Source organism: Loa loa (genome assembly GCF_000183805.2).
Source record: "Loa loa unplaced genomic scaffold supercont3.4, whole genome shotgun sequence".
In the NCBI taxonomy this organism is placed as follows: Eukaryota; Metazoa; Nematoda; class Chromadorea; order Rhabditida; family Onchocercidae; genus Loa; species Loa loa.
The window spans coordinates 334,091-357,940 of record NW_018108184.1 but is presented as its reverse complement, the minus strand read 5'-3'; the positions used below and the strand labels follow the sequence as shown (position 1 = coordinate 357,940).

Below are 23,850 nucleotides of genomic sequence, written 5' to 3'. Positions count from 1 at the left end.
AGTATATCCTCCCAGCCCTCTTAATTTTACAGTCACGTTTACAATACAAGAATGCCATAGTTTTACGCGAATATTGAGGTTATCTTTATGCACAGTTCCAATGAGTACATGACAAGACTTACTCATCACATGAAAGTTCAAAATGTCAATCTTTGCTGTTGTATTGTTCATGCAATAAAGTATCTGTGGTGAAATACTATGGTTCTGTTCGCGGTTATCATAGGAATGGGAGTCCACAATACCATGTGCCTCACTTGAGAGCTTCCAGCAACAGGTGCTTGGAAACTGTCTCTACCGGAAAAAAAATTCTTTTATCATGACGAAATGTCAGCTCATATTTGACATGATCAAACTATGGCTAGTCACAATTTTTTTTTGCCAAATTTTTGCCCAAAAAAAAGGCAAATTTCCGAAATTTTCATTCAAGAAAATAATAATATGGAACGAACCTTCGACTTCCTAATGGTGATATTTTGATGAAACGGAACAATTTGTAGCCATTGCAGAGAAAAACGAACAGCGGTGTTACGCAACAATTATCACTTACCAAAAGTCCACCTCCGCCGAAGAAACCCTGAGTTGAATCCATCTAGTCAACAAGGCAGTTTAACCTACTTTTTATAGCATTATTATCATTCCATTGCTCAGAAAATTTTTTGCCCATATTTATATGTAAATATAAAACCGGGAAAAAAATAAAAAAGTACCTACACTATGAAGCTATGAAAAGATCCCAGATCCCGAATTATTTTGTCCTAAATGATATTTGGGCCAAAAATAACGAAAAAATTGGGGGAGAGGCTATCAAGGATGAAGAATGTAATCTTTCTGCAGGATTTCCAGATCTAGGAACAGAATGGAATGCCAACCGTGTTTCGATCCTTTGTTTTTAAAAACTGTGATCTCATAATCTCGGAATTTCTCAAAATTCAAGAAATCTTAAAGTCTTAAAGCTTGAAACGCAGAGACAAAAAAGAATAATCTGTTTTCAAGAAAAAGAAGCTAGGTCCTTTTTCTTGTATTAAGCATATAAAAATTATAGGAAAACACATAGCAAATATATAAGTTAATCCGGTGAACGAATTTATTCATGAAAAAAAATATCAGTTGCAATGTTTGTCGAGTTTGGTCTTACATAGTTCCTCGAACTGTTCATCCGTCATCATTGGTTGGTCAATAGCTAATCTCGACAACCGATCGCTATGGAAATTCCCGCAACGGTCCCTTTCATCGCATGACATTTCATCCCAGTTCTCCTCCAATCCATTGTTTTCATCGTATTTTTGATGTCCATACGTGTGTTCCACGCGCATCTAAAAAGATTTGACAAGTTATCACATTTTGTAAAAATAGAGAAATTTGGGAAATTAAACTAGATTACAATATAAGAACAGAAAGATGAAAAAAGACGAAAAAATGAAAGCATTATGTTACTGATGGATCGAAGTATACTTAAATACTTTGCTCCACTATTTTAATACTAGCGCTTAAGCACTGCATTTTTTAATTGCCTTCTTTATTGTACAGTTGTCCAACCAAAAAACATCGTTTACGCATAAAACATGTTCTGAGATACAATAATAGACAGGTAATTTGGGCATACTTTTATTATTTCAGTATAATGGCTGAGTTTCTGTATGTCATCCATATTTTCAATCTGTTTTCCATCTGCTTTCTTCCATTCATTGGAACGCCATTTGGACAGCCATGAATTAATAACTTTCACCACAAACTGCGAATCTGTTTTGATAATTATTCGATCAAAATTTAGAGAACAAGCCTTAAAAAAACAGTATATTTTGGAATAACCAAATAATACCATACTCCAGTCATTTCAGCAGCAAAAATCTTTCATAAGATTTTTCTGCAATAAAACTCATTGTCGTCAAGAGTAAAAAATGAAAAAAAAAACAATCGAGAAAGCAAATATTCAGATAACAAGGGAACTTCACTAGTATTATAAGAACCGAATCATGCTACGACAGAATTCCAGAAAATGGTTCACTAACCTGTAAAGCAGCTAGGCTGACTGCTTGTATTTCAGCTCGAATATTGGTCAGTTTCGATCCTGTAAGTGAGAGTTGAACATTACGTTCATCGTTCGGGCTCCAGAATATTCCAATACCACCTTTCCTCAATGTCCAATCAAATGAACCATCGCAATACACCAATGGAGCACTGTAGCACAGAATGATTCTCATTTAAAACAGAGGAAAACTTCAATTTTCTTGAAAATATATTGAAGTTTTTTAGATCAGAAAATTTGAACTAAAATTCAAAAAACTGGACCATTTGAAAACCCAATAAATAAACGGTTTAAACAGAATAGACAAATGGCATAACTTCTTAAGATATTCATGCCCAGTTATACATCCGTTCTTTTTTTTTTCAAATGTCCCACAAACGCACAATAATTTACTAGATTATTAATAAGCTTTACCTCATCCACGCCCTTTTTTCAATTATTTTATTACCAGATGAGACTTCACTGTTATCATCACTATTCTCAATAGCTGGTTTTTCCTTCCATTGCTGAATTTTTCGAGTTAATGCGTCAAAATCTGGTGCTGAGGAGAATCGTTTAGCTGACAATGCAGCCGATGAAATAGCATTATAAGAATAAAAGCATCTAGATAGTTTGACTAATGGTGCCATCCTGTAAATTAATGAATTTGAAATCCATGTCCACGAGGAGGTAACGATTTCCGGATCAATCCAGAAACGCAAATATCCATGATATCATTTAGGGTTGATCCTAACTACTCCCTAAACAAACACTTGTAATTTAAAGCATGATAACATTCGAATCTAATTTATTACCAGAGAAATAGTCCTTTGTTACAAGATATACTAATGATATTTTGTAATTTATCAATTATACTGATCGCATTCAAGCATAACATTACGCACTATTTATGCCTCATCCAATATTATACGGAACAACAGATCAACAAATCAGACCTGGCCTGACCTATACTACCCACATACTGCACATTACAACTTGGCCTTCATTATATAACGAACACAGGAAGTTCTTAAATTCATAACACAAAAGAAAAAATCAAATACAATTAGCACTCAGATCAAGCATACCATTTCAATCAAACAATAACTTTCCTCCCTACATTTATCCAAACTTTTAACGAAACATCCTGAAACTTCAAAATATCATTTATAAATAACCTTGACACGGTATGCACAAACGAGCCTTTTGTCACATAGAAATATGTGAGTAACGATTCATCCATTTTATTGGAGTACAATTATTTTTATCACTTATTAAAAAGGTACACAAAATTATTTCATATTTACCCGAATTTTTAGTAGTTGCATCAAATAAACAACCACAGCTTTATATACTCAACTATCAAGTAATACCTTTTTTGAACATGGATGTTAAAAAAAAAAAGATGAAATTAACTATGTGATCTATTACTCGCCATATGCCAAATGAAGAACATTTTAGAGCACGGATTTTAACCATAGTGTAATTTTCACGCTTCACAAGGTCGAACAATGGTTTCCTGAAAAAAACTATCAGCCGTCGACCAAACCGTTTCATTGAACCATCCATTGACAAGAATACGGTGTAAATATGGGTAATTTTTCCGAACAATCTTTTCTGTTTCATGATGGTAAGCCAAGTAAACCTACTGAGATGTCTGCTTTCATATTCGATCTTCGCAGGTACTTAAATACTTTATGCAATTCCTTTCATACTTTCACTCGTCTCTTTTGAGGAAAACGTTAGCAAAATCTTTCAAATACTTTTCGACATTATCGCCCATCGGTAGAGGACTCGATTGATCCGTTTCACAGTACAGTCGTAATACCTACAGCAGGCAAGAAATGAAATGAATTGCAAAAAATATCACTTCCAAACTTCTCAAGTTTTAAATATCTATTTCTTAGTTTGGAGTAACAGATCAACGCCTAATTTTAACTTGCATTATCTACTTCTATAATGTTTTAAAAAATTTTGCTTAAATATCTTGAAAATCATACTTTAGTTCCGAAAGTTGCATTGCTATTTGGTATTGAATACTGATTGGCAATCTGATCAACACAGCGTCCTATTGTCCAGCGCTGTAAAACAAGGAAATAATATTGAGTAAAAAATCTGGATGAAAATAATAATTCTCAGCAACTTGCTAAACATAATTTTTTTAACAAATCTAGGTCTCTTATTTGAGGAAAATTTTAGAACAATTTTGGCATAACAACTTAGAATAATATTACCAAAATTTTCTGGTAAAACATACTTTGGAAATCATAACTGGTTCGCGCTTATGATTTTCTATGATGAACAAAAACATTTGCTCGGCAGCAGGAATCTGTAACAGAACTGTGATTTGTAAGTATCAACAACAATTATAATAGAATAATGAAGCCACTATAAAGATTCACTGTGAATGATGCCATTTTGTAGTTGCTGCCATGGAATTCTAAATATAACCTAACAATATGAATTAAATAAGTGATTTGCTAAGAATAAATGAAGTATGGAGTCAAAAGCTAATAAATACATAGGAATACTTCGAAGAGCAATTAAAAACAATCGATCGTAAAAGTTTTTACATTACAATTTCGAGTATTTGATTTAAGACGCATTACTGCTATTCGATCAGCTCTTCTTCGCATCGTTTCATCCACCTAAAACAATAAATTTGAACACTTTCAAGATCTGCTAACATGAAGAATTCTTTTTAATTTCAACTTTCAAACTTCAAAATCTTAACTTTTTAATCCCATCATATATCTCTTTTTTAAAAAGATTTATATAGGGATTGCTCAGGAAAGATAGCAACAATGAGATACGTCTATAAAAGACTTTGGCTACCTTTTCTGGTATGTAGAAAGTATTATTTTCGCTTCCTATGGCATTCATTAACTTTAATGTAAAATATTCACAAAATATATTATTGTAAGTACTAAAAGAAAAAAGAAATAAACCGGTTTCTTCTTCTGCGGTGGTGAAGACAAACTTGCTTTAGCAATATCTCTTTCATCAGCAGCCAAAACCATTAACATCTTTTTTTCAATCCTTCCTGAAGATCTCTATTAATTTGTCCATTCGCAACATCTTTGGCATGGCATCGATGTTCCTCTGGATAACGATGTCTGCATTATGAGGCATATTTTAGTAAAAAGGTTTCTATAGAAATAAAGAAAAATACTTTAAATTACAATAAAAGGGAAACAAACCAGTTATTTAAAAGATGAATATAGTTTTCGAACCATATCATAAATCGGTTTTAATAAATTCAAGAAGTTATTCCAATTCTGTCCTTACGAAGAGATCTTAAATGAAACCTAATCTTCTTATGCTTACTTCAGGCAGAAATTAAATCCACAATGTTGACAATCAATTTGGATAATTTCGAAAGTGAAACAACCATTCATCGAGCATAAATATTTCCTCAATGGTTTACTACCATCACAGCTGGATGTGGCTAATTGTCCAGCATCTAGACTTTTAAACTGACATCCATGATCAAATCGATGTTCATCGCTAAACGGATAATCATCTATTTCAATTAAATTTCCTTTTCAAAACTTCTCAAACAACAACGGTAAAATAGTGAATCTTTGTAAATGACACACTACTACGAATCAAAAAACTCTAGTAAGATAAGAAAGAACCAATAGAAAAAACGTACCAGAAATATTTCGCGCAATAGCTGCAGAAGAAAGGCACGAAATCTTAAAAAATTTAAAGTACCATTTCATCAGTGGCTCGAAATGTCGATTTAAAGAGTTTTGCTAATATTATAAAGATTTAATTTCCTTCCAAAAACCTTTCAATAAAAGGCTAACGAACTAATAGTTTCAATTACCGTTGTCTACCACACGCACTAGGACAACTTTTTGGAATTCTGCATTAAACATTTGCGATTTCAGTTAAAGAATCTATTTCAAACACTCAATGAGTTAGAATGACAATGATTATCACTCAAAATGGAAAACGGCCGCAACCAACTAACCGAGTTTTTTGCAAGCTTCTAGCGAACAATTTTTGCCTAGTTCTGGGAATTCTGCCATTGATGTGTACAGTAATATAAATTAAAGCATGTTTCATTCACCTGAAAGTGCGCTTCATTTACAAATTTGATAAATCATACCAAATGAAGTCTCAAGCGTAGGTAAATTCTTTATCAACCCTAAAGCTTTAAGATCTTCAGTCATGAAAAGGAACCAGTTCAGTAATGGTAGCAGCAAAATGATATACTACTAGCAATATTTCGGGGGGGGAAAAAAAACTAACACAATACAAAAAGAGCAACATTAAGTGTGTCAATGAGCAATACGACCCTGAAGCAATTTTTTTTTTTTACAAAATTGGAAAAGCGCGTAAATTAGCATATAATCACAACACAAATTCATAGTCCATGAATGATAGAAAAAGAAAAAGACAAACCAATGCATGTGAAAAATACAAATACAAAATAATGAATGAGCAAAATTTAAAGGATTATTTACAGCAATGCTGTACTTATGGAAATCAATGAAAATCAGTAACTTCAATGTCGAAAATATACGAATTCGCGATTAAGAAGAGTTAAAGAGTAGATTTCTATTATATCTTATACAGTCTCATCTTTACTTTCTGATTAGAAAAAGTAAAAATAATCAGGAAGGGGAATAGAATACTTTAAAAGCAGTTACAGAGCAGCCTTGAAATTTCAAAAATTAACGACACTAACTTATTTACAACAATGCTTAGAACTGTACTTACAGGAAACAATAGAAATCACTTGAGTTAATAAAATCGATCGAGTTGCTAAAACCAGACAGAAATATAGAAAAGTAATTAAATATAATCCCACTACTTAATGACATACAAGTTGACGGTACAGCAGTATCAAGAAAAAAAAACATTGAAAAACAAAACTCCAACCCTCACCATTTCTTTTGATTGTAAATATAACAGTTTCGTTCCAGATTTCAAGAGTTCTATATCTCATTATATTTCCTAATTTCCGGTTAAATTAGAATTTCATTTCCTCGAAGTTTTTTAATATCTCGAATAAACAAATACAAATAACAAGTTTACACAGAATGGATTCGGATAGTCCACTAATACCTTAATTTGAAGGAAAATAAATCCTTATTCAAGGTGACTTTCAAAATCCAAATTTAAATGCCTCAATTGTGTAAGAACGAAGTAGAAAGATAAAAGTAGATCATCCTCCTCTGACATTTCTGAAAATAATCTGAATCCCAATTTAAATCCATATTTGATAAAAATTTTCCTAATACTTGTTTTCTGCAAAAACTTCAACATAAAAATGAATTCAAAAGAAGAAATACAAATAAAGCGCTTAAAAAGTGTAGCTGTATAATAGAATTACAGTTCATTCCTTGATAGTGATGGTTTCTTCTTCTTTTTTTTACGGTCCAGTTTTTTTTGTTCCTGTTTTTCTCTTAGCGCTTCTTCCATTTTTCGTAATGCTTCCCGTTGCAATTCTTCCTTTATTGCTTTTCTATCATATGGATTATGAAAATCATCTCTTCTAAAATTTGAAAATAAAATTTTAGAATGGCTTTTTCGTCACCGAAAGTCTTACTCATCATATGGATGCAAACTATCTACAGTCCTGCAACATATATCACGCCTACCAATGTACATGCTTCCCGTTGCAACTCTTCCTTCATTGCTTTTCTATCATATGGATCATGTAAAAGAAAAAATTTGAAAATAAAGTTTTAGAATGGCTCTTTCGTTACCGAAGGTCTTACCCATCATATGGATGCAAATTATCTACAGTCCTGCAACATATATCACAGTTTAATATATGCTCATCTAAAGTAAAGATGATGGAATCACTTAAACTGGAGGGATAAAGTAAAACTATTCCATCGTAAACAAACTAAATCATTTCCAAAAATTATTTTATTTGTTCGAGATATTTTATTTTGTTCCTTTTGTTCGAAAAAGAAAGTAGAAAGATTGTTTTTGGAATGATAAAACGAAATAACCTTGGAATGATTTCTAACTGTTGCCCAACCAAGTCCAGCAATTTTTCCGCAGCATCATCATGCAACCGTGATGTTGTTGTAAATTTATAGGCCCAGGCAAATAGTAACTGCCAGTCGATATCTTTCTTGTATCTGTAATATGTCGATAATGAATCAAAGAAATGAAATGAAACTTCACGTCAACTGAAACCGAAACTAGTTTACCAAATCTCAACCAGTATCGCAACAAGCAAAACATCAGTCCCTCAAGATAAAGCCCTTTCAATCAGTACCGTTTACAACAAAAAGAGTGTCCAAACCATCCGCTAAGTTGCGCTGTCAGCTTTAAAATACTTTTAAAATACTAAAATATTTGAAGGGGCTAGCTAAATTTATTTAAATGCTATCCTTTTTTTTCTCCTTTTTACTAAAACGATAAAATAAACCAGAAAATTCTGAATTCCAAAAAATTAAGTACAGGAAAATTAAAAGTCAAAAAAGCGTAAATTTTTGCAGTGGCATGTACGTAACAACCTACAAAATAAAGTAGCTTAATTCCCACCTGTCGAGCAGTATTGTCGGAAAATACAACACCAAATTACTGTAAAATGCTGTATTTTCGACAATATTTCCAATAGCATCTCTCAAACTGCTTTGTTCTTCACTAGGGAATGTATCATTCGGCTTGAAGTTTGCTTTTTCAACTATATTTTTTGCATTACCCATCACCTACAATTATTTTCTTACTTTCCTCCCATATTACACAGCACTGCAAAATCTTCAAATAAGCCCTGCAATTATTTCCACAAAACAATCACCAAAGAATAGCTTACGAAAGAGCCTTTTCCTTGCTCCACTTAGCAATTATTCATTACCCTTAACAAAATTCTTTCGTACTACAGAAATTATAGGATAGGACTAAACAAAACAAACTTTGTCTCACAAATAATTTCAATCTGTACATGTCTTCAGAAGTTAAACTAACCTGAAGAATCTAATTCAAATAAAATTTGCAGAATTTAAGAAAAAAAAAGACCTGATTTACAGTATTCTGCTTCATTCGAAATTTAGCTCACACGGGTAAAGTACGACCTACAAACCGACAGTTTGTGTATGAAAGAATTTCTCGAAGTCAGCCAGTGTTAACCTTAATGATGTTGAACACCAATTCAAGAAGAAGCTTTTCTTGCTTCTTCTCATCCATAGCCATTAAGCTTTTCACTGCATTCAAATGTTCGCGACGCTTCACCGAAAAGAGCGTTCTGTCTAAAAATAAACATCACTTTCTGATGAGTCCAATAAGGCTAAACAACCACAAACTTAGTTCGTTTCTAAAATGGGTAGCACATATGTTACATGCACTCCACAAATTTTAAAATCTCACTTGGCTTGGAGAATATGAATCACTGTAAAAAAAATGAACTTGTAACATGAAGGAAACATTACAGCCCTACACATTTTAGCTCCGAATAAGTCCTCGTGATCATGGTATGCTTTGCGCTGCTTTTCCTCCAGGTAGCTACCATTAATGGAATGAAACTCATTGTGTTTATCTACGTGATGGCCATCCAATTTCCCATTCACAATTGTCGCTAAGTATACTAGAAGTGGCCATAAAGGTGAATGCAACATTTCTCTGAAAATAGCCTTTTTTATTGCGTGAATCAATCTCACGACAAGACTTTTCAAGTTCCATCCAGCTATCAATTCGATGAGGATATGAACCTAATTCCATTAATTAAGTAACTGTTTACATAACTTCCATCAACAAAATATCACCACCACACCATTTCAAATAATACCACACATCTGCAGTAACTCATTAAAGTAACGGCAGTTCGACACAGTACTCGCCTCACAGGAACATTATAACTCATACTGTAACAAACAGACGCGGCCCACTCCTTGCCATCCATTGGGATATTGTGCAACATTTATCCCAAGATTCACTGCAATTACTTCGAACATTCCTTATGTTGCAACGTGAACTGTCTGAATACGTGAGTCGGCGTTAACTGAAGTTATTCTTTCACGAAGAGTGATTCGCTAATTTTTTTTGGTTTAGAAAACATGCAGAGTTCTCTACTTATTGGTGGTTTATAATTTATCTCATATGCGTACGCGATATGTCTGACCTCTCACCTTTCTCATATGACATGTGTCTTGACACGTATCTTGTTCATCATGTGTCATCATTTGTTCAACTATCACCAGTATGTTGTGCAATACCTGTCGAATTTTTTTCCAAATGAATGGAATAAATTAGCTTGTTGGTTTGAATATGAGATACCTTGGGGAAAGTAAATGACCTGAGGAAAACCATTATCTAAATGTCCTGAATTATCATTGCACCGAACGAGAATGAGAAACATTTGTCGATTTAAGAGATATTTAATGCACTTATATTCATTAACACATTTGTATTCATTATGACATCAACGCTTAAAATATTACAATATGCGGTGATGATACGGTTATATGAACTGGATCATCCTCACTTCCTGGTTAACCTTTCAAATGTCTTTTTCCGCTTTTTTTAGTTTTCAAATTAAATCATTTTTTTTTTGAGATTCAAAATTCTAAAATTAATAATGTAGAAGTGAGTTAGTTATGATTAATAACATCAGTTATAATTAATAGCCTCTCATATTGATTTTCAAAATTCGCAAAACACATGGATTGAAGTGTACTGTTTATACACGTACATATCACAAGACACAGATCATAACATGTTCCAATTCAGACACTAATATCATCTGAAGAGAAAATACACATTATACGCTTTCTTCACGTTTAAAAATGTTCACTTTGAAAATTCCTTCCTCATTTCACGCTATTTCTTTTTCGTTCGAAAAAGTTACTTATATTATTTGGAACAAATTATTCAAAAATGAAAATGATAACGTACAAATGAAGTGTTGAGATTTGCATAAGTGATAAGTAGCAATACGTCAATAATCATCACACAATAGAGGTGACTGAGTAAGGCTGAAATTAAATTTTAAATAATGAAAAGATATTTGAAAAGCACAAATGAAACTGGATTTTTAAAAAGAGTCAAATTAAAGGGACGAAATTACTTGGAACAGGTGGAAATATGAGAACTAAACAAGAATAAAAAACATAATTTTTAAAAATCAAAAACTGAATAGATGTTGCGGACTAATTGACTTAAACTATACCTATTTCAAGAATTTATACGTGCCATCAAAGGTGATATTTTTTATACTAACGACATCTGTGTCATCCCTCAAAAGATTCAAGCACTTAGTCATTCCACATTCATACGTCCTTCTTGTTTATCAAATATTATTGTTGCTCAAAAGATTAGAATATGCTTAAGAAAGACTAACTCGAGGTTGTGAATATGTTGGGACTGATTGCTCCGTATTCTCTGTTTTCCTGGACAAAATGGAAACTTCATGTGGAATTGGTCTACCATTCTGATCGTATGAAATCCTTATTTCAGAGTTAATTTGATATGTTTGTGGTTGTGGACAACCATCTGGACCAATATTTCCACGTGACGGTGGGATGATGATTTGTTGCGGAAGCGTTAATCCTTTGTGCGGATCCAAGGGCCAGTGTGCTGATGCGGAATCTGTCTGCACTGCAACGGTTGGTGAAGCATTATTGGAAGTCCTGCAAAACAATTTTTACAATTTAAATCGAAATTTCGGCGTGTAATCACTACAATATGTTTGTTGAAATACGTGATACTTTCAAAAAGTGATCAGTCTTCAACAGGAAGGAAAGTTCTGAGGAAAATCGATCAGCCATAACCCAAGAAATAGTTGATCAACAAGTTAGTACAACATGCTATCACATATTAATATTACCACATATTAACGCTAAAAGAGAAATATTTGGTTTCTTTCGCTTAAAACTTGCAATTGGAAAATTTAGAACTTTTAAAATTATTCTTCAAAACTGACAGAAGTCTCACTGAAATAGTGATAAAATGCTAACTTCTTATCAGTATACCGGCTATGTTTCGACTTCCGTGATTCACGTTGATAGTCTTTAAATCGCTGTAAATCATCATGATTTTCAAATCTTGCCCTCCGTGACTTGTGTCCTTCAGATATTTTGAGATCATCTGTTTCCGTACTACCATTTTCAAGGCTTCGAGATCGACGTCTGATAAGATACGAATTATCTGCAAATACTGTCATGAATTTCGGATTACTATCATAATACCAAACCCATGTATTCTAATGTTGCTTGAACCTTGACCTATTATATATCATATTATACTATGGTTTAAAGCGTACGTTTCTAACGACAAAAATCGAGTATGGATTTCGAGCAAAATTATCACACTTCGATTCCAGTTACACTCCACTGATTAAGGTGTCAGATTTTTCTTCATTACATTCAAGAAACCTTTATTTTAGGGAGTAAAGGCAAAGATAACCAATAAAAGAAGTAAACGGTGCATGACAACTATGCAATCTAATTCGGTCATCAAACAAATATTTTTTTCTCCTTTGTACTTCAAAACCAAAAAAGATAGTAGAGATATGATAAAGAAGATAGTATCACTGAAAGATAGTACCACATGATACATCAAGCCTACTCATATGGAAGTTATTCTAAGCAGGCATACGGTATTATTTATTAGTGAATCACTTTCCCAAAAAGCATCTCAGTTCGACTATAAAATTTTTTTGAAGAGTAATGTAATTATGATATAAATGTAATAAAAATAATATTAAAGAAGAGTGATATGAGCTGATAAGATTTTATGGTAACATTGATGGATAATTACCTGAGTAATCAGTGCTCACCGATCCAGAACTGCCTGTTAGGGAAGGGAAATGATAGCGATGTCGTGAACAACTTCTTCGTCGACAATGATTACTATGATCGCCGTGATCATGTCGTCGTGAACCTGACCTACAATACTGATGTTATAAAATTGTTCATTGCTTCAAACTGATTTTTAGTAAATAGTTACCTTTACTTTCATTTCGTAATGTAATCTACACAATCTTGGCTGCTATCTTCGGTTTTCGAACCAAGAAATAAAATGTTAGCGATAAATGATAACAAGGTTCCAATTTATAAAAATTAATCACCGATGTTTATGGTGGTGATGATGATGTTGGTGGTGACGATGACAATGCTTGTGTCGATGACGATGACAACATCTAGCACCCGAGGTTTTAGCATTAACTGATGGTACGGAATAGGAATGCTGAAAATACAAATTTACCTCAATTAAGAGTTATGACCTTTGAACTTCATTTGCGAATGTTATTTTTTTTTTTTTTTTTTTTTGCTCAACCTGCCAATAAGTTTTAATCTTATTGCTCAATCAAAATTGAGCAATCATTCATGCCTATTTTGTTGGATAAAAAAGCAAAATGCTAATATTTGGCTCACAAGCCTTATTCAAAAAGAGCAGCTTACCTTCAATGAATAAATATCTTCTGGTTTTTGTTGCTTGATCGGTTCACTGTTAGCATGATCTGGTAAGTCTTCTTTAAATGGTTCAAAATTAACAAATTTTAATTATTACCAACTTTCAGCTCTTAATCTATCCCCAATTTCATACTTTTTTTTACCAAGTTTTGTGAAAAAACAAATATCTTAAAATAGCATACTTATAGATTGTTGCTCTTTGACCCATGTGGTAACTAAATCATCTGCAAAAGTTGTTTTTCGAATTTGGGTCGGAGTAGTTGGGACAGATTGCTGTACCATAGTGTAATCGCGTAGATGGTTATACGGATCACGTCGTGATGATTCATTTTTCCGATAACCTGATTTTACAGGTTGTTCCAGTTCTGTAAAGAAAAAGTAAAATGCTTTAATTCAAACCACTCTTTATACTTGAATTATCCAAGCCTTAGTATGAATTAATATGAATATATGAATATGAATATATCAATAATATAAATTCTGGATGGTTATCAAAATTGAATACAAATCCGTCATCATCATCCATCATCATCACCATCCATCATTATCATCATCATTATCATCATCAATTTCTTGGCTCTTTTTAACCTCATTGTCATCCAAATGTGTCACCAAATCATACGTCAAATTCATGGCTCTTTCTCTATTGCAATCTTAAGGAACTTTTCAGGAATTTGCTAACCAGGAAGATAATTGTTGACATTGTGGTAATTATCTTTCTTGAATTCATCGTACATTCTTGGCCTGTGATATGATGTTCTTTCTTTTTCATTGTAATGAGTTATTTGATCACCGATATAGCGATAGAACAACAATACAACAAATACACAATATACCTGAAAAAGCTTACAATTTTTTTTTTTTAATTTTTTAAATCAAGTTTTGCTTTTTTCTAATAGAATTAACCGAACTTGTTTCTGTGTCAACCAATATCACCAAGACTATCCGGTTATGACATTTGAATTATTGAAACTGTCTGATAATCTAGACATAGTCTCAAAATGATATTTTTGATGGAATCAGTGATAAGCATGTTTATTAAAATGATTGAAAAACTAAAACTGAATTTGAATTCTAATTTAATGATTATAATGGATAGTTTACCTGAGAAGTAATTTTCAGAATAAAAACGAAAATCAACGAACATTGATGAATATGGTGACCATTTCGAGAATTGTAAGTACAAGCCAATAATCACGAACATCACCGCTCCACCACATAATACAGTATGTCAATGTACAAAGTATACTGGCTATCATACATGGAAACCATGGCCATATCAAACATTGTAAATACCAAAATAAAAATGATTAATTCAAGGTTGAAAAGATTTACAAAGGTTAATTTCTGATACTGGAATGATAAACATAACTGTAAATTAGATAAGGCTGTGGCGCAGTTGTCCATCAAGTCTCCAAAAAAAAACATGGAATACTAAAGTCAAACATTTTCAACAACTAATGAAAATTGGTGACATTTCTTTGGCAATATACGGTATTGCTGTTTCAAAAGTTTCATGGACCTGGGTCTTGGTATACTGTTATCAATTATTGTTTCATAAATGTCATTCTTAAAATATTTTGATGAAGAACTTTCACTTTAAAATATTTAAAAATTTACAAAATTAAAAGCTTGAGAAGATGAAAACTCACAACATGAGCACCATAAATGAGTGAGCAAGAAGCAAATAATAAAAAAAATGACGCGATTAAGCATAATATTTGAATAACGAATAAACCTGAAATTAATTAAAATGAAAATGAAATTAATAAGGTATTTAAATTTCATTGGTTTTGGTTTTATAAAAACAAATGCAAGAACTAAATCTACCAATTAATTCATACTGGGAATAAGAAATGAGTAAATAATTATGCAAATAAATAGAAATATTACAGACAAGGAAATGTTTGATGAAGATGGACAAACTGAGGACATAAAAATTTTGACCAGTTAATCATTGGTCATTCGATTTGTTGATGACCAGGAAAGAATGGTCTACCAACAATTGATACATTCGGAAAGTACAAACCAGTATAAAAGCGCTCCTCAGGACTCTGCCAATAGCTTTCGTAATAAGTAGGTATATCCAATCTACCGTATTCATTATAGTTTGGTAGAATTGTATCTGCTGCACGATCTTTCTCATATTTTATTGCTGCCATTTGCCAGCCAAATATTGCCAACTGTATAAGGCCATAAATCTGAACAAACTTATTTCATCTAGTTTTTTTATTTTCTCTTTCTCTCTCTCTCTCTCTCTCTCTCTCTCCTTTCTTTCTCCCTCTCTTTTCTTTTTCTTTTTTTTGAGATACAAAAAATATACGTAATCGTTGAAAATTTTCGATGAGACAGTTGACAGAGACAACAGATTCTCATAAAGGTTTATTTCTTTGTAAAACCGTAAAGAAATTTTAAAAAATTTTGAATTAAAAAGCCATGTGAGCTTTATTGAATCCAATTTAAATAAATTGCAAAATTAGATTTTAAATTTAAATTTTCAAATAAAAGTATTCATTTCATTCCAAAGTGTATGTACATTGTTCAAATTGACAAAACAGTTGGCATATTCGACTGGCAAAATGTTTGGTGCTAATTTTAGTCCATAATTTGATATAGGAACTTGGCCGTATTCTTTAAGGATAGGAATGATATGATTAGTCATAAGGATTGCAAAGAGATAGAATATAGAATGCATATCCTAATGATAGTACAATAACATGATGATAACAGATAATAGATAAAATTATATTTCTAATAAAATAACGAAAGGTGTTATTTGTGTTATTGAATATGCTAGTTGACGTAAATAACGTGATGTACGTTACGTGAAGGAAGCTCAGTACAAATATTTCATTTGATAAATGATATGTATGAGTTTTTATGGTTCCCAATCCGAAAAGTTTTATAAAATTCACCATCAGTTAAAAAAAATCTATTCTTTTTCATTATTACATGTTCCACTACATACGTACATATCATTATGATCGGTATAGGAAATTATTATGGAAACTATGCCGGTATAGAAAATCATCGTGGAAACTATACCGGTATAGAAAATCTTTGTGGAAACTATACCGGTATAGAAAATCACTATACAAATTTTGATGATCATGAAAATTATACCGGTATAGAAAATGGTTTCGGAAGTATTATAGTAGTTCTCGATGTATGAGGGAATGTTGTAATCGGCATAAGTATTATGGGCGGGTATTAGTTGATTGGAAGCAATGTCCCGATGGTATTTGATTGCGTAAGATTGCCAGCTGAATAGTACCAACTGTACAATAGAGTACACCTGGAACATATGCAATATCCTATTTCAGGTTGCAAAATTAGCTAGTTAAATTTTCAAAAACTACTTGAAATGTTCATTTCCAATCTTTTCTTTTCCAATTCTTTTAGATGCCATAAATTATCTTTCCCGGCGAAGTAATTTAGCCAAAGAATGGAATGAAATGTCAGGAAATTTCTCCCCAAATGTTTCAAACTCTTTTGAAAATTTATAGAATTAATGGAGCATTCAGTTTTTCCTGAAATTTCATCAATCCTTTGCTTTTTGCAGTTGGCAACTATTCGGCTGACAATAATTTAACTAAAAAATATTTCGAATTTGGAAGAGATTGAGCAACAGAATAGTATATCATAAACTAAGTATAGGTAAGTACAGGTAGAGAAAATAAAATAAATAAGATACGGGTAAATGAAATGAGATACAGGTAAAAGAGATGCAAGAAATGAGGTACGGGTAAATGTGGGCAAGTTGAACAATTTATGAGAAAGACAGGGAAAGAGATTCAGGTTTAAAACCTGAATCTCTAAAAAAAAAACTTCGATACTACTTAAAATGTGAGTGCTTGCATTCGTTTGTTTTGTCTATTCAAGATTCTTCAGTAGTAGCACAAACAATAATATAATTATTACCGGACAACCTTATCACTCTCGATTAGAACTTATTCATTATCGGACAATCTTATCAGGCTTGATATCTATCCTCTATGAATGCTCCATTGATAATTATCTTTGAGAATGTTAAGACATGAGAAGAGGGAATTTCTCTAATTCCACTTACTGTTTATTTCAATTATTGACATCTAGAAAATATCACTTCCATAATATTCATATCTCTTCTTTAATCATTAACTACTACTATCTTTCTGGATATTATCTTGCAAAGAAAAGATTGTTGTGAGATATATGGTACTACCCTACCCTGTATCAGGGTACTTGTACGTTCATGGGATGCACCAACACATGGGCACCAATATTCGCATTGAAGATTTGCTTGAGACATTGTCACCGTCTGACAAGAACTGATAACATTCAACTGCCAGCCGAATAGTACCAATGATGCCAATGAATAAACCTTTAATGATAGTGTTATGCAATCTTTTTTCATTTATTATTGTTATGTTTACACAAAATGGAATTGAGGTTGATTCTTACGTCTCTTACGTATTACACGTATTACGCGTCATCAATTTTATATGTTAACTTGAACTTATGCTAATGCCAGTTATTTTGAATAATGACTTCCCGTTTCTTAATTCGATTAATAAAATAATCAAATTTAATTGGAATTGCTATTGTATGCAAATCTTATTCATTTTTCATCATCCCTTTTACATTTAATAATCTTGTAGAAATGATTAAATAACTTGAATACTTTTTCATGTAAAGAAATCGAAGCTAGAAAAACCCAAAAAAAAGTTAGCAAGAATTCAGGAATGGAAATAGCCTTTCCGGAAATTGAAACATCTGTCAAATGTAATCAGGAATTACAAAATTTTTTGCGAATGATTTCAGCGATTGTACAAATTTGTTAACATTTTGATAGATATAAATTTTTGTTCGTTTTTTTTCTTAAAAAAGAATGGAAAAGTTTAGCATTCCTTACTAAAAGACTTCAAGATAAAAGTAAAATTAACTGACCAATGACCAAAGGCCAACAGTAACAGTACCATCCTTGATATTCCAACAAAAGCACGGATTAATTGCCATATTTTCCCTTTTACATTTATATGTAGCAATAAATGACTGATACAGTGATAAGCATATTATCTATTCGATAAATGACATCCGGAATAAATGACATCCATCGATATCCGGAAAAATAACTTGACAATATTTCGAAATATTTACATCCAAATCTAACAATAACCTTGTATTTCCGAACTTCTAAAGTTGAGAAGCTAATTAATTAACATAAATTGAAAACAAAAAAGAAAGACAAGAGCTGTACTACTGATCTGATCCTATTATCAATGATAAGTAATACAACAAATTTGAGGGCTATCACTAAAAAGAGTATCATGCATGGATTAAATTAGTTTAATTATGGATGATTTTATGGCCAAGATAATTAGTTAGGCCCTAGGATATCTATCCTAGCCACTAGTTCTTTCATATTATCTGAAAAAAAAAAAAGTATTGAGACAAGAATACCAAATAGTAAACAAAACTTTAGAAGGTAAGTAAACAAATGATAGAATGTCTCAAGCAAACCAAACATATCTAATTTAACTCTCTTTCTATTAGCTTACTAAATAGACAGGTATGCAAAAGAAAAAGAAGGAAAGGTGTATGTATGTGTCTGTATGTGCGTGCATCTACTTGATTGCATTGCCAATGATGCATGGCATGCATACCAATGCAAATTTCGATGAGTCAACTTTACAACGATGAATCATCCAAAGCAGAAGGGATTTCTGCAATGAAATAATAACAATTATATACAGATTACTTTACTTACTCTTAGGGAACATTTATTGTATTCCAATATTTAACTTCCAAATGATCTTATTGAAAACAAATCTTTGTCCTTGGCTCTTTTTTTTTTGTTCCCTAGACCGGAATAGAGAAATCTTTGTCCTTGGCTCTTTTTTTTTGTTCCCTAGACCGGAATAGAGAAATCTTTGTTCTTGGCTCTTTTTTTTGTTCTCTAGATTGGAAATTTAGCTCGCCGAACTAGAATGTTTAGCGATGATATCAATGGATTGCTTCCCAATTATCAACTTGAAACGTCTAAGGCGTATTTAAATATCACGTATAGTTGAATAAATATGAATGAAATATGCATAATGAAGCATATCTTATTTCATTATCCAATTCTTTTTATAAATAAAAACAAACTAAAATAAGAGTGACATAAAATATGCATAAGAATAATACTACGATGACAAAGAAATGTGAAAAGAATAGAATGAAGATGATGAAAAATCTTCGAGTTATCTTTACTGATAACAGAGAGATAAGTAGTTATCAGTGGCCAGAATAGAAACGAGAAAAGAAAAAGAGAGAGAGAGAGAGAGATTTTGCTAAAGACTATAAAATGGGTCTAGCAATGTATGAAATCAAAAATCAACAAGTGTAGAAATTTATTATCACAAAAGCATCTATTTGAAGGATGAAAATTGGCAAATTCCACAAAATTACATAAACCAGTTGTGATGATCATCAATGTAGATGAGGTCGGAGGTCATTGAGAAGAAATTGATAGTGTTTTTGGACATTTTGTCGCAATATGCAGACCTGTATGTGTGTGTGTATGTATGTGTGTGTGTGTGTGTGTGTGTGTGTGTGAAATGTGATACTTACTTTACTATAAGGCCATAGGTTCATGATTGCGACAATTTATTAATCATATTGAAAGTAAATGTTAGATATGATCTAAGCTGAGTTAGGGAAATTATTTCCTAACTTTTAGATTAAATCAGTTACCTGTCTGATTGTTATGGAAATAAGCAACATTGGCTAATTGTATCAGCTAATCAAGGTTTTGCTAATTGTTTGTCAGGTTGTAAACGGCAAAGTGATAAGAAATTCAAAGAATTTGAAAACGCTACAAATGTCGCAATCTGTACAAATAAACAAGCTCCTCTACTTCATATAATGTATTAGTTTCCAACCGATGGTCTGATGATAAAACTAAAATATGGTCCGTGAGAGTGAGAAGCAATGTGTAGAAAACAAGAGAGGCTGTTCTTATCAATGTTTGATAAACTAATACGTTGACAGTTTTAGTTAAAGTTTATTTTCATATCAATAAAATTTATGATTTCTGAAAGTTGTGGTCATTACTACAAATGAAAAAGTCAAAAGTGGTCTCTGGTCAGGAAAAAGTTGGGAACCATTAAATGTAATGAGTAAATGTTGACGATAGAACCGAAATTCAGCTTGATGCAAAAGTTTGTATACAAATGTTGAGTTGAAAGAGACAGTTTGGTGTGCGACAGAGAGGATGTAGTAAGCAGTCTCACAATCGATGGATTATTTAATTTCAATGAAGTGGCTGATTCCCCTAAATTCTGCTTTCTATCTCAGGTATAGATGGTGGTGACTGTCCCATTAGCTTATGTCAATATGGTCAGATAATGGTTTGTGATCGGAGAAGATTTCAAATAGTATTATTCCTTTGAAGTATTTGCTGAAACATTTAAAATTTCAATCACATGAATCATCTTTTCCAATTCAGAATTTTTCCATTTTACATTTATATTTCCCAACCGAATTGATGTTTTCAGTCACATCCGGAAGGTTAAAGTATTTCCACTATGTGATTATATTATCATTAAACGATAATAAATAACGGGAAATCTTTTAGCCGGAAAGCAAACAGGAACCGGAAACTTTCTTCCGATACCAAAAAGATCTAATGCTTTTTTTACGGCTAAATTATCAATGATTATAACGAGAGATGATTGCCATTTGTTACAATTATCAATAATATCATGCGATAAACAAAACAATGGGGCAGTTTTATTGCTAATAAAACTGATAAATACTCAATTATAAGGTACAGCTTAAAAAATTTCAAGCATTTCATTCAAAATTAGAAATGATGAAAGGCTATAAAAGGAGAACTTAAAATAAGATTACTTGCGTTCAAGTTGAAAATTTAAATTACAACTTAAGCAAATTTCAGAAATTTCAAATTTGAAACTTCATGAAATTTTGCTTTAATAATAAACTATTTTCAGTAATTCATTTCTTAGTTCCACAAATCCACACTTCTTTTTTTTTTTGAAATAAACGCAAAAAATTTTTGTCGTACATTTTTTATAGAAATACGTGAGGCGATAATATGTGACAAGAGTTATATGTGTACTGATATCATTAAAAAACAGGTTGAAGGACTTGTAAGTCATCCAATTACGTCTACTCTTAGATCATCTCACGTATTTCAAGTAAATACTGAAGTATCTCTTCATTTAAAGTGAGCAGAATTAAGCAGATTGAAGTTGTTGTTTGAAAGAAATACAACTAATATGGCAGTAAAAAGGATAAAGATTGGAAATAGCATAAACAAACATTGATTTATTTTCATTTAGCAATCAAAAAGTATGCAAATTAGAGAGCCAAGTTTACAATAAAATGTCCAAGAAAGTCATAAAAGCCAAGTAAGAATATTTAGGCATTAGGCACTTTTTCGTAGTACATTTTCACAGATAAAAAAAGGCACAAAAGAAAAAAAGCAAGCGATAGCATTGAAATTATTAAATAATGCTTTAATAACATGGCAGTGAAATTCATTTTATTCATGATGGCATGAAAAATTGTTTAAATTTAAAAATTGAAACTTAAATTTCTGCAAAATTAGTGTAATTTTTTTTTTGCTAGAATATTAAGCAACCTAAGGTTATCAGATAAAATATCAATCTGATAGTTTAGTTTATCGAACGATCGTGGTGACAAATCGATTTTTGTATTTATGTCGCTTACAGGCTGTTCATTCTTATTCTCTTCATTTTCCCTATATTTTTCCGGAAAGAAAAACTTTGCATGAAAATATTTTGATGGATTAATACAAAAAATGACCGAAACAAATCAAGTTGATCAGTCAAGCAAAGAACAACGATTGAACGACAAAAAATTTAGGAATAAATCAAAGAAAAAATTAATTTCAATTTGATTTTAAATTTAAACTGACATTATTATTATTATTATTATTATTATTATTATTGTTATTACTACACTTCGATTGTCCAATAAAATTTGTATCAAATTAAGAAATAAGTCCGTTGAATAATTGCGGAATTGAAAAAAAGTTTCTACAAAGTAAGTCATGATTGTGGAATCAGCAAAGGACATCATTTCTAATAGTAACTTGTCTCATGTGATCTGGTCGTAGTGGACAATTCATTACGCCTTCGCTCCATTCCACCGTGTCCATATCCCGTTGGTTCAAAATCACGTCGTGTAGAAAGCTGTCAAAATTTAATTTGATTTAATTTCCTGTTAAAAAACAATTGACTTTTTCAGCAATTCAAACAAGCAAATCAACCAATTTCAACGGAACTTTCGTTGTCAAACAATTCTGTTTTCCTGTTTTGCTACACAATTAGCAAAACTGACCATTACTACTGACCAACAAAAATGTTCCTAAAGTTTTTCGCTTAATTAATAGCTGTTATCCAATCTTAATTAATCAATAAATACATGGCAATGTATCTTTCCAGCTTCTCTCAAACTTACCTAAATATATAATCATATATTAGGACATCAACATATTCTGTTATTGATGCAGTAAATAGGTACTCATTAAGATATCAAATTACTTTTAAAAGTAAGTGATTTAACTAATTTAATTATTAGCAAGTCATTTAGCATGTTAAGCTATATTCCGTATTTGTTTCAATCTTCTTATATGTAGGCCAAAGTTCAATCCTTTTTGTATGATATATTCAACATAGTTTAAAAAAAAAAAAAAAAAAAAAAACCTTAGGTGGTTCTGTCAAAGACGGCGTCATCAATTTCATCCTCTTGACTATATGCTTCTTTTTCATCATAGTCGTCTGCCTAAAATAGGGACAAATATTAAATGATAATAACTATCCGTTATCATTATTCAGCCATCATCACTATAAGTAAGAATTAACAAATAAACGATTATCTAATAACTTTTGGAAGTAAAACGGTCCATTTTACCAGTCAATTAATTAATTAATCATTTGCATTTAAATCAATCAATCAATCAATTAATCAATCAGTTATTCAATCATTCCGTTGCATGAGACAAAAGTAATAGGAGGTTCAAAATCAATCAGGTGTGTAGGAATCTTTAAATTGACAATGTAGGTGACAATATCAAGTATTTGGCAGTAAAAGTTATTATTAATAGGTGTTATTATTAATAGGTGGTAAAAGACAATAAATGATAACAATTATTATCAAAATTTATTTGGTGTCTTGGAAATCACGGCATCTTTAATTAAGACTCAATCAAAATTCCACTAAACAATGAGAAATTAATAAAGTAATATAACAAAAAACAGTACCACTTGACGAGTAGTTCGGGTAGCTGTGTATTCACGTGACCCACTTTCACGTATTGTACCTCTTCCACTCCCACCTATTCGTGATGTTGACTCACTCCTTGGATACTGTTGTCCTGCTACTGATTCTGAAGAACGCACGAAACGTTCCGGTTCGCCTGCATGTTGTTCGGATTCGATTTCAATTGGAGAT

At 31.8% G+C, this 23,850-nt stretch overlaps 6 protein-coding genes across 6 annotated transcripts; all 6 read right to left on the bottom strand.

Annotated features, from left to right (window-relative positions):
* Positions 1–3,310: 3,310 nt before the first annotated feature.
* Positions 3,311–6,112, bottom strand: LOAG_00966 (hypothetical protein). The gene is made up of 9 exons (XM_020445608.1): positions 5,985–6,112; positions 5,661–5,703; positions 5,333–5,512; positions 4,954–5,121; positions 4,579–4,653; positions 4,263–4,334; positions 4,006–4,086; positions 3,655–3,833; positions 3,311–3,524 (listed from the first exon to the last, which is right to left on the bottom strand). The coding sequence occupies exons 4-8, from the start codon at positions 5,029–5,031 to the stop codon at positions 3,723–3,725; spliced, it is 417 nt and encodes a 138-aa protein (XP_020303952.1). The 5' UTR covers positions 5,032–5,121; positions 5,333–5,512; positions 5,661–5,703; positions 5,985–6,112; the 3' UTR covers positions 3,311–3,524; positions 3,655–3,722.
* Positions 6,113–7,318: 1,206 nt separating this feature from the next.
* LOAG_00965 (hypothetical protein) lies at positions 7,319–9,871 on the bottom strand (the record flags this gene model as incomplete). The annotated part of the gene is made up of 6 exons (XM_003136505.2): positions 7,319–7,514; positions 7,981–8,112; positions 8,522–8,688; positions 9,107–9,225; positions 9,414–9,595; positions 9,849–9,871. 6 exons carry the CDS (start codon positions 9,869–9,871, stop codon positions 7,349–7,351), a joined length of 789 nt encoding a protein of 262 aa, XP_003136553.1. The 3' UTR covers positions 7,319–7,348.
* Positions 9,872–10,881: 1,010 nt separating this feature from the next.
* On the bottom strand, positions 10,882–14,606 carry LOAG_00964 (hypothetical protein; the record flags this gene model as incomplete). The annotated part of the gene is made up of 9 exons (XM_020445607.1): positions 10,882–10,947; positions 11,313–11,601; positions 11,929–12,118; positions 12,731–12,858; positions 13,041–13,159; positions 13,375–13,445; positions 13,569–13,751; positions 14,069–14,222; positions 14,532–14,606. The coding sequence occupies 9 exons, from the start codon at positions 14,604–14,606 to the stop codon at positions 10,921–10,923; spliced, it is 1,236 nt and encodes a 411-aa protein (XP_020303951.1). The 3' UTR covers positions 10,882–10,920.
* A 741-nt stretch (positions 14,607–15,347) lies between these two features.
* On the bottom strand, positions 15,348–15,548 carry LOAG_00963 (hypothetical protein; the record flags this gene model as incomplete). The annotated part of the gene is made up of 1 exon (XM_003136503.1): positions 15,348–15,548. One exon carries the CDS (start codon positions 15,546–15,548, stop codon positions 15,348–15,350), a length of 201 nt encoding a protein of 66 aa, XP_003136551.1.
* Positions 15,549–16,583: 1,035 nt separating this feature from the next.
* On the bottom strand, positions 16,584–18,495 carry LOAG_00962 (hypothetical protein; the record flags this gene model as incomplete). Its single annotated transcript, XM_003136502.2, has 3 exons — positions 18,316–18,495; positions 17,596–17,749; positions 16,584–16,681 (listed from the first exon to the last, which is right to left on the bottom strand). Exons 1-3 carry the CDS (start codon positions 18,382–18,384, stop codon positions 16,584–16,586), a joined length of 321 nt encoding a protein of 106 aa, XP_003136550.1. The 5' UTR covers positions 18,385–18,495.
* A 2,672-nt stretch (positions 18,496–21,167) lies between these two features.
* On the bottom strand, positions 21,168–23,815 carry LOAG_00961 (hypothetical protein; the record flags this gene model as incomplete). Its single annotated transcript, XM_003136501.1, has 5 exons — positions 21,168–21,184; positions 22,490–22,589; positions 22,822–22,857; positions 23,103–23,181; positions 23,656–23,815. Coding segments are annotated over 5 exons (392 nt in total), but the record flags the coding sequence as incomplete, so codon positions are not given.
* Between the last annotated feature and the right edge of the window lie 35 nt (positions 23,816–23,850).

Excerpts from the sequence above, each read along its gene's own strand:
- LOAG_00966 (XM_020445608.1), bottom strand. The coding sequence starts at position 5,031 with ATGTTAATGGTTTTGGCTGCTGATGAAAGAGATATTGCTAAAGCAAGT. Across the intron at positions 4,087-4,262 it reads AACCAGTTATGATTTCCAAA|CGCTGGACAATAGGACGCTG; the intron begins GTATGTTTTACC and ends CTTGTTTTACAG. Across the intron at positions 3,834-4,005 it reads ATGCAACTTTCGGAACTAAA|GTATTACGACTGTACTGTGA; the intron begins GTATGATTTTCA and ends TGCCTGCTGTAG.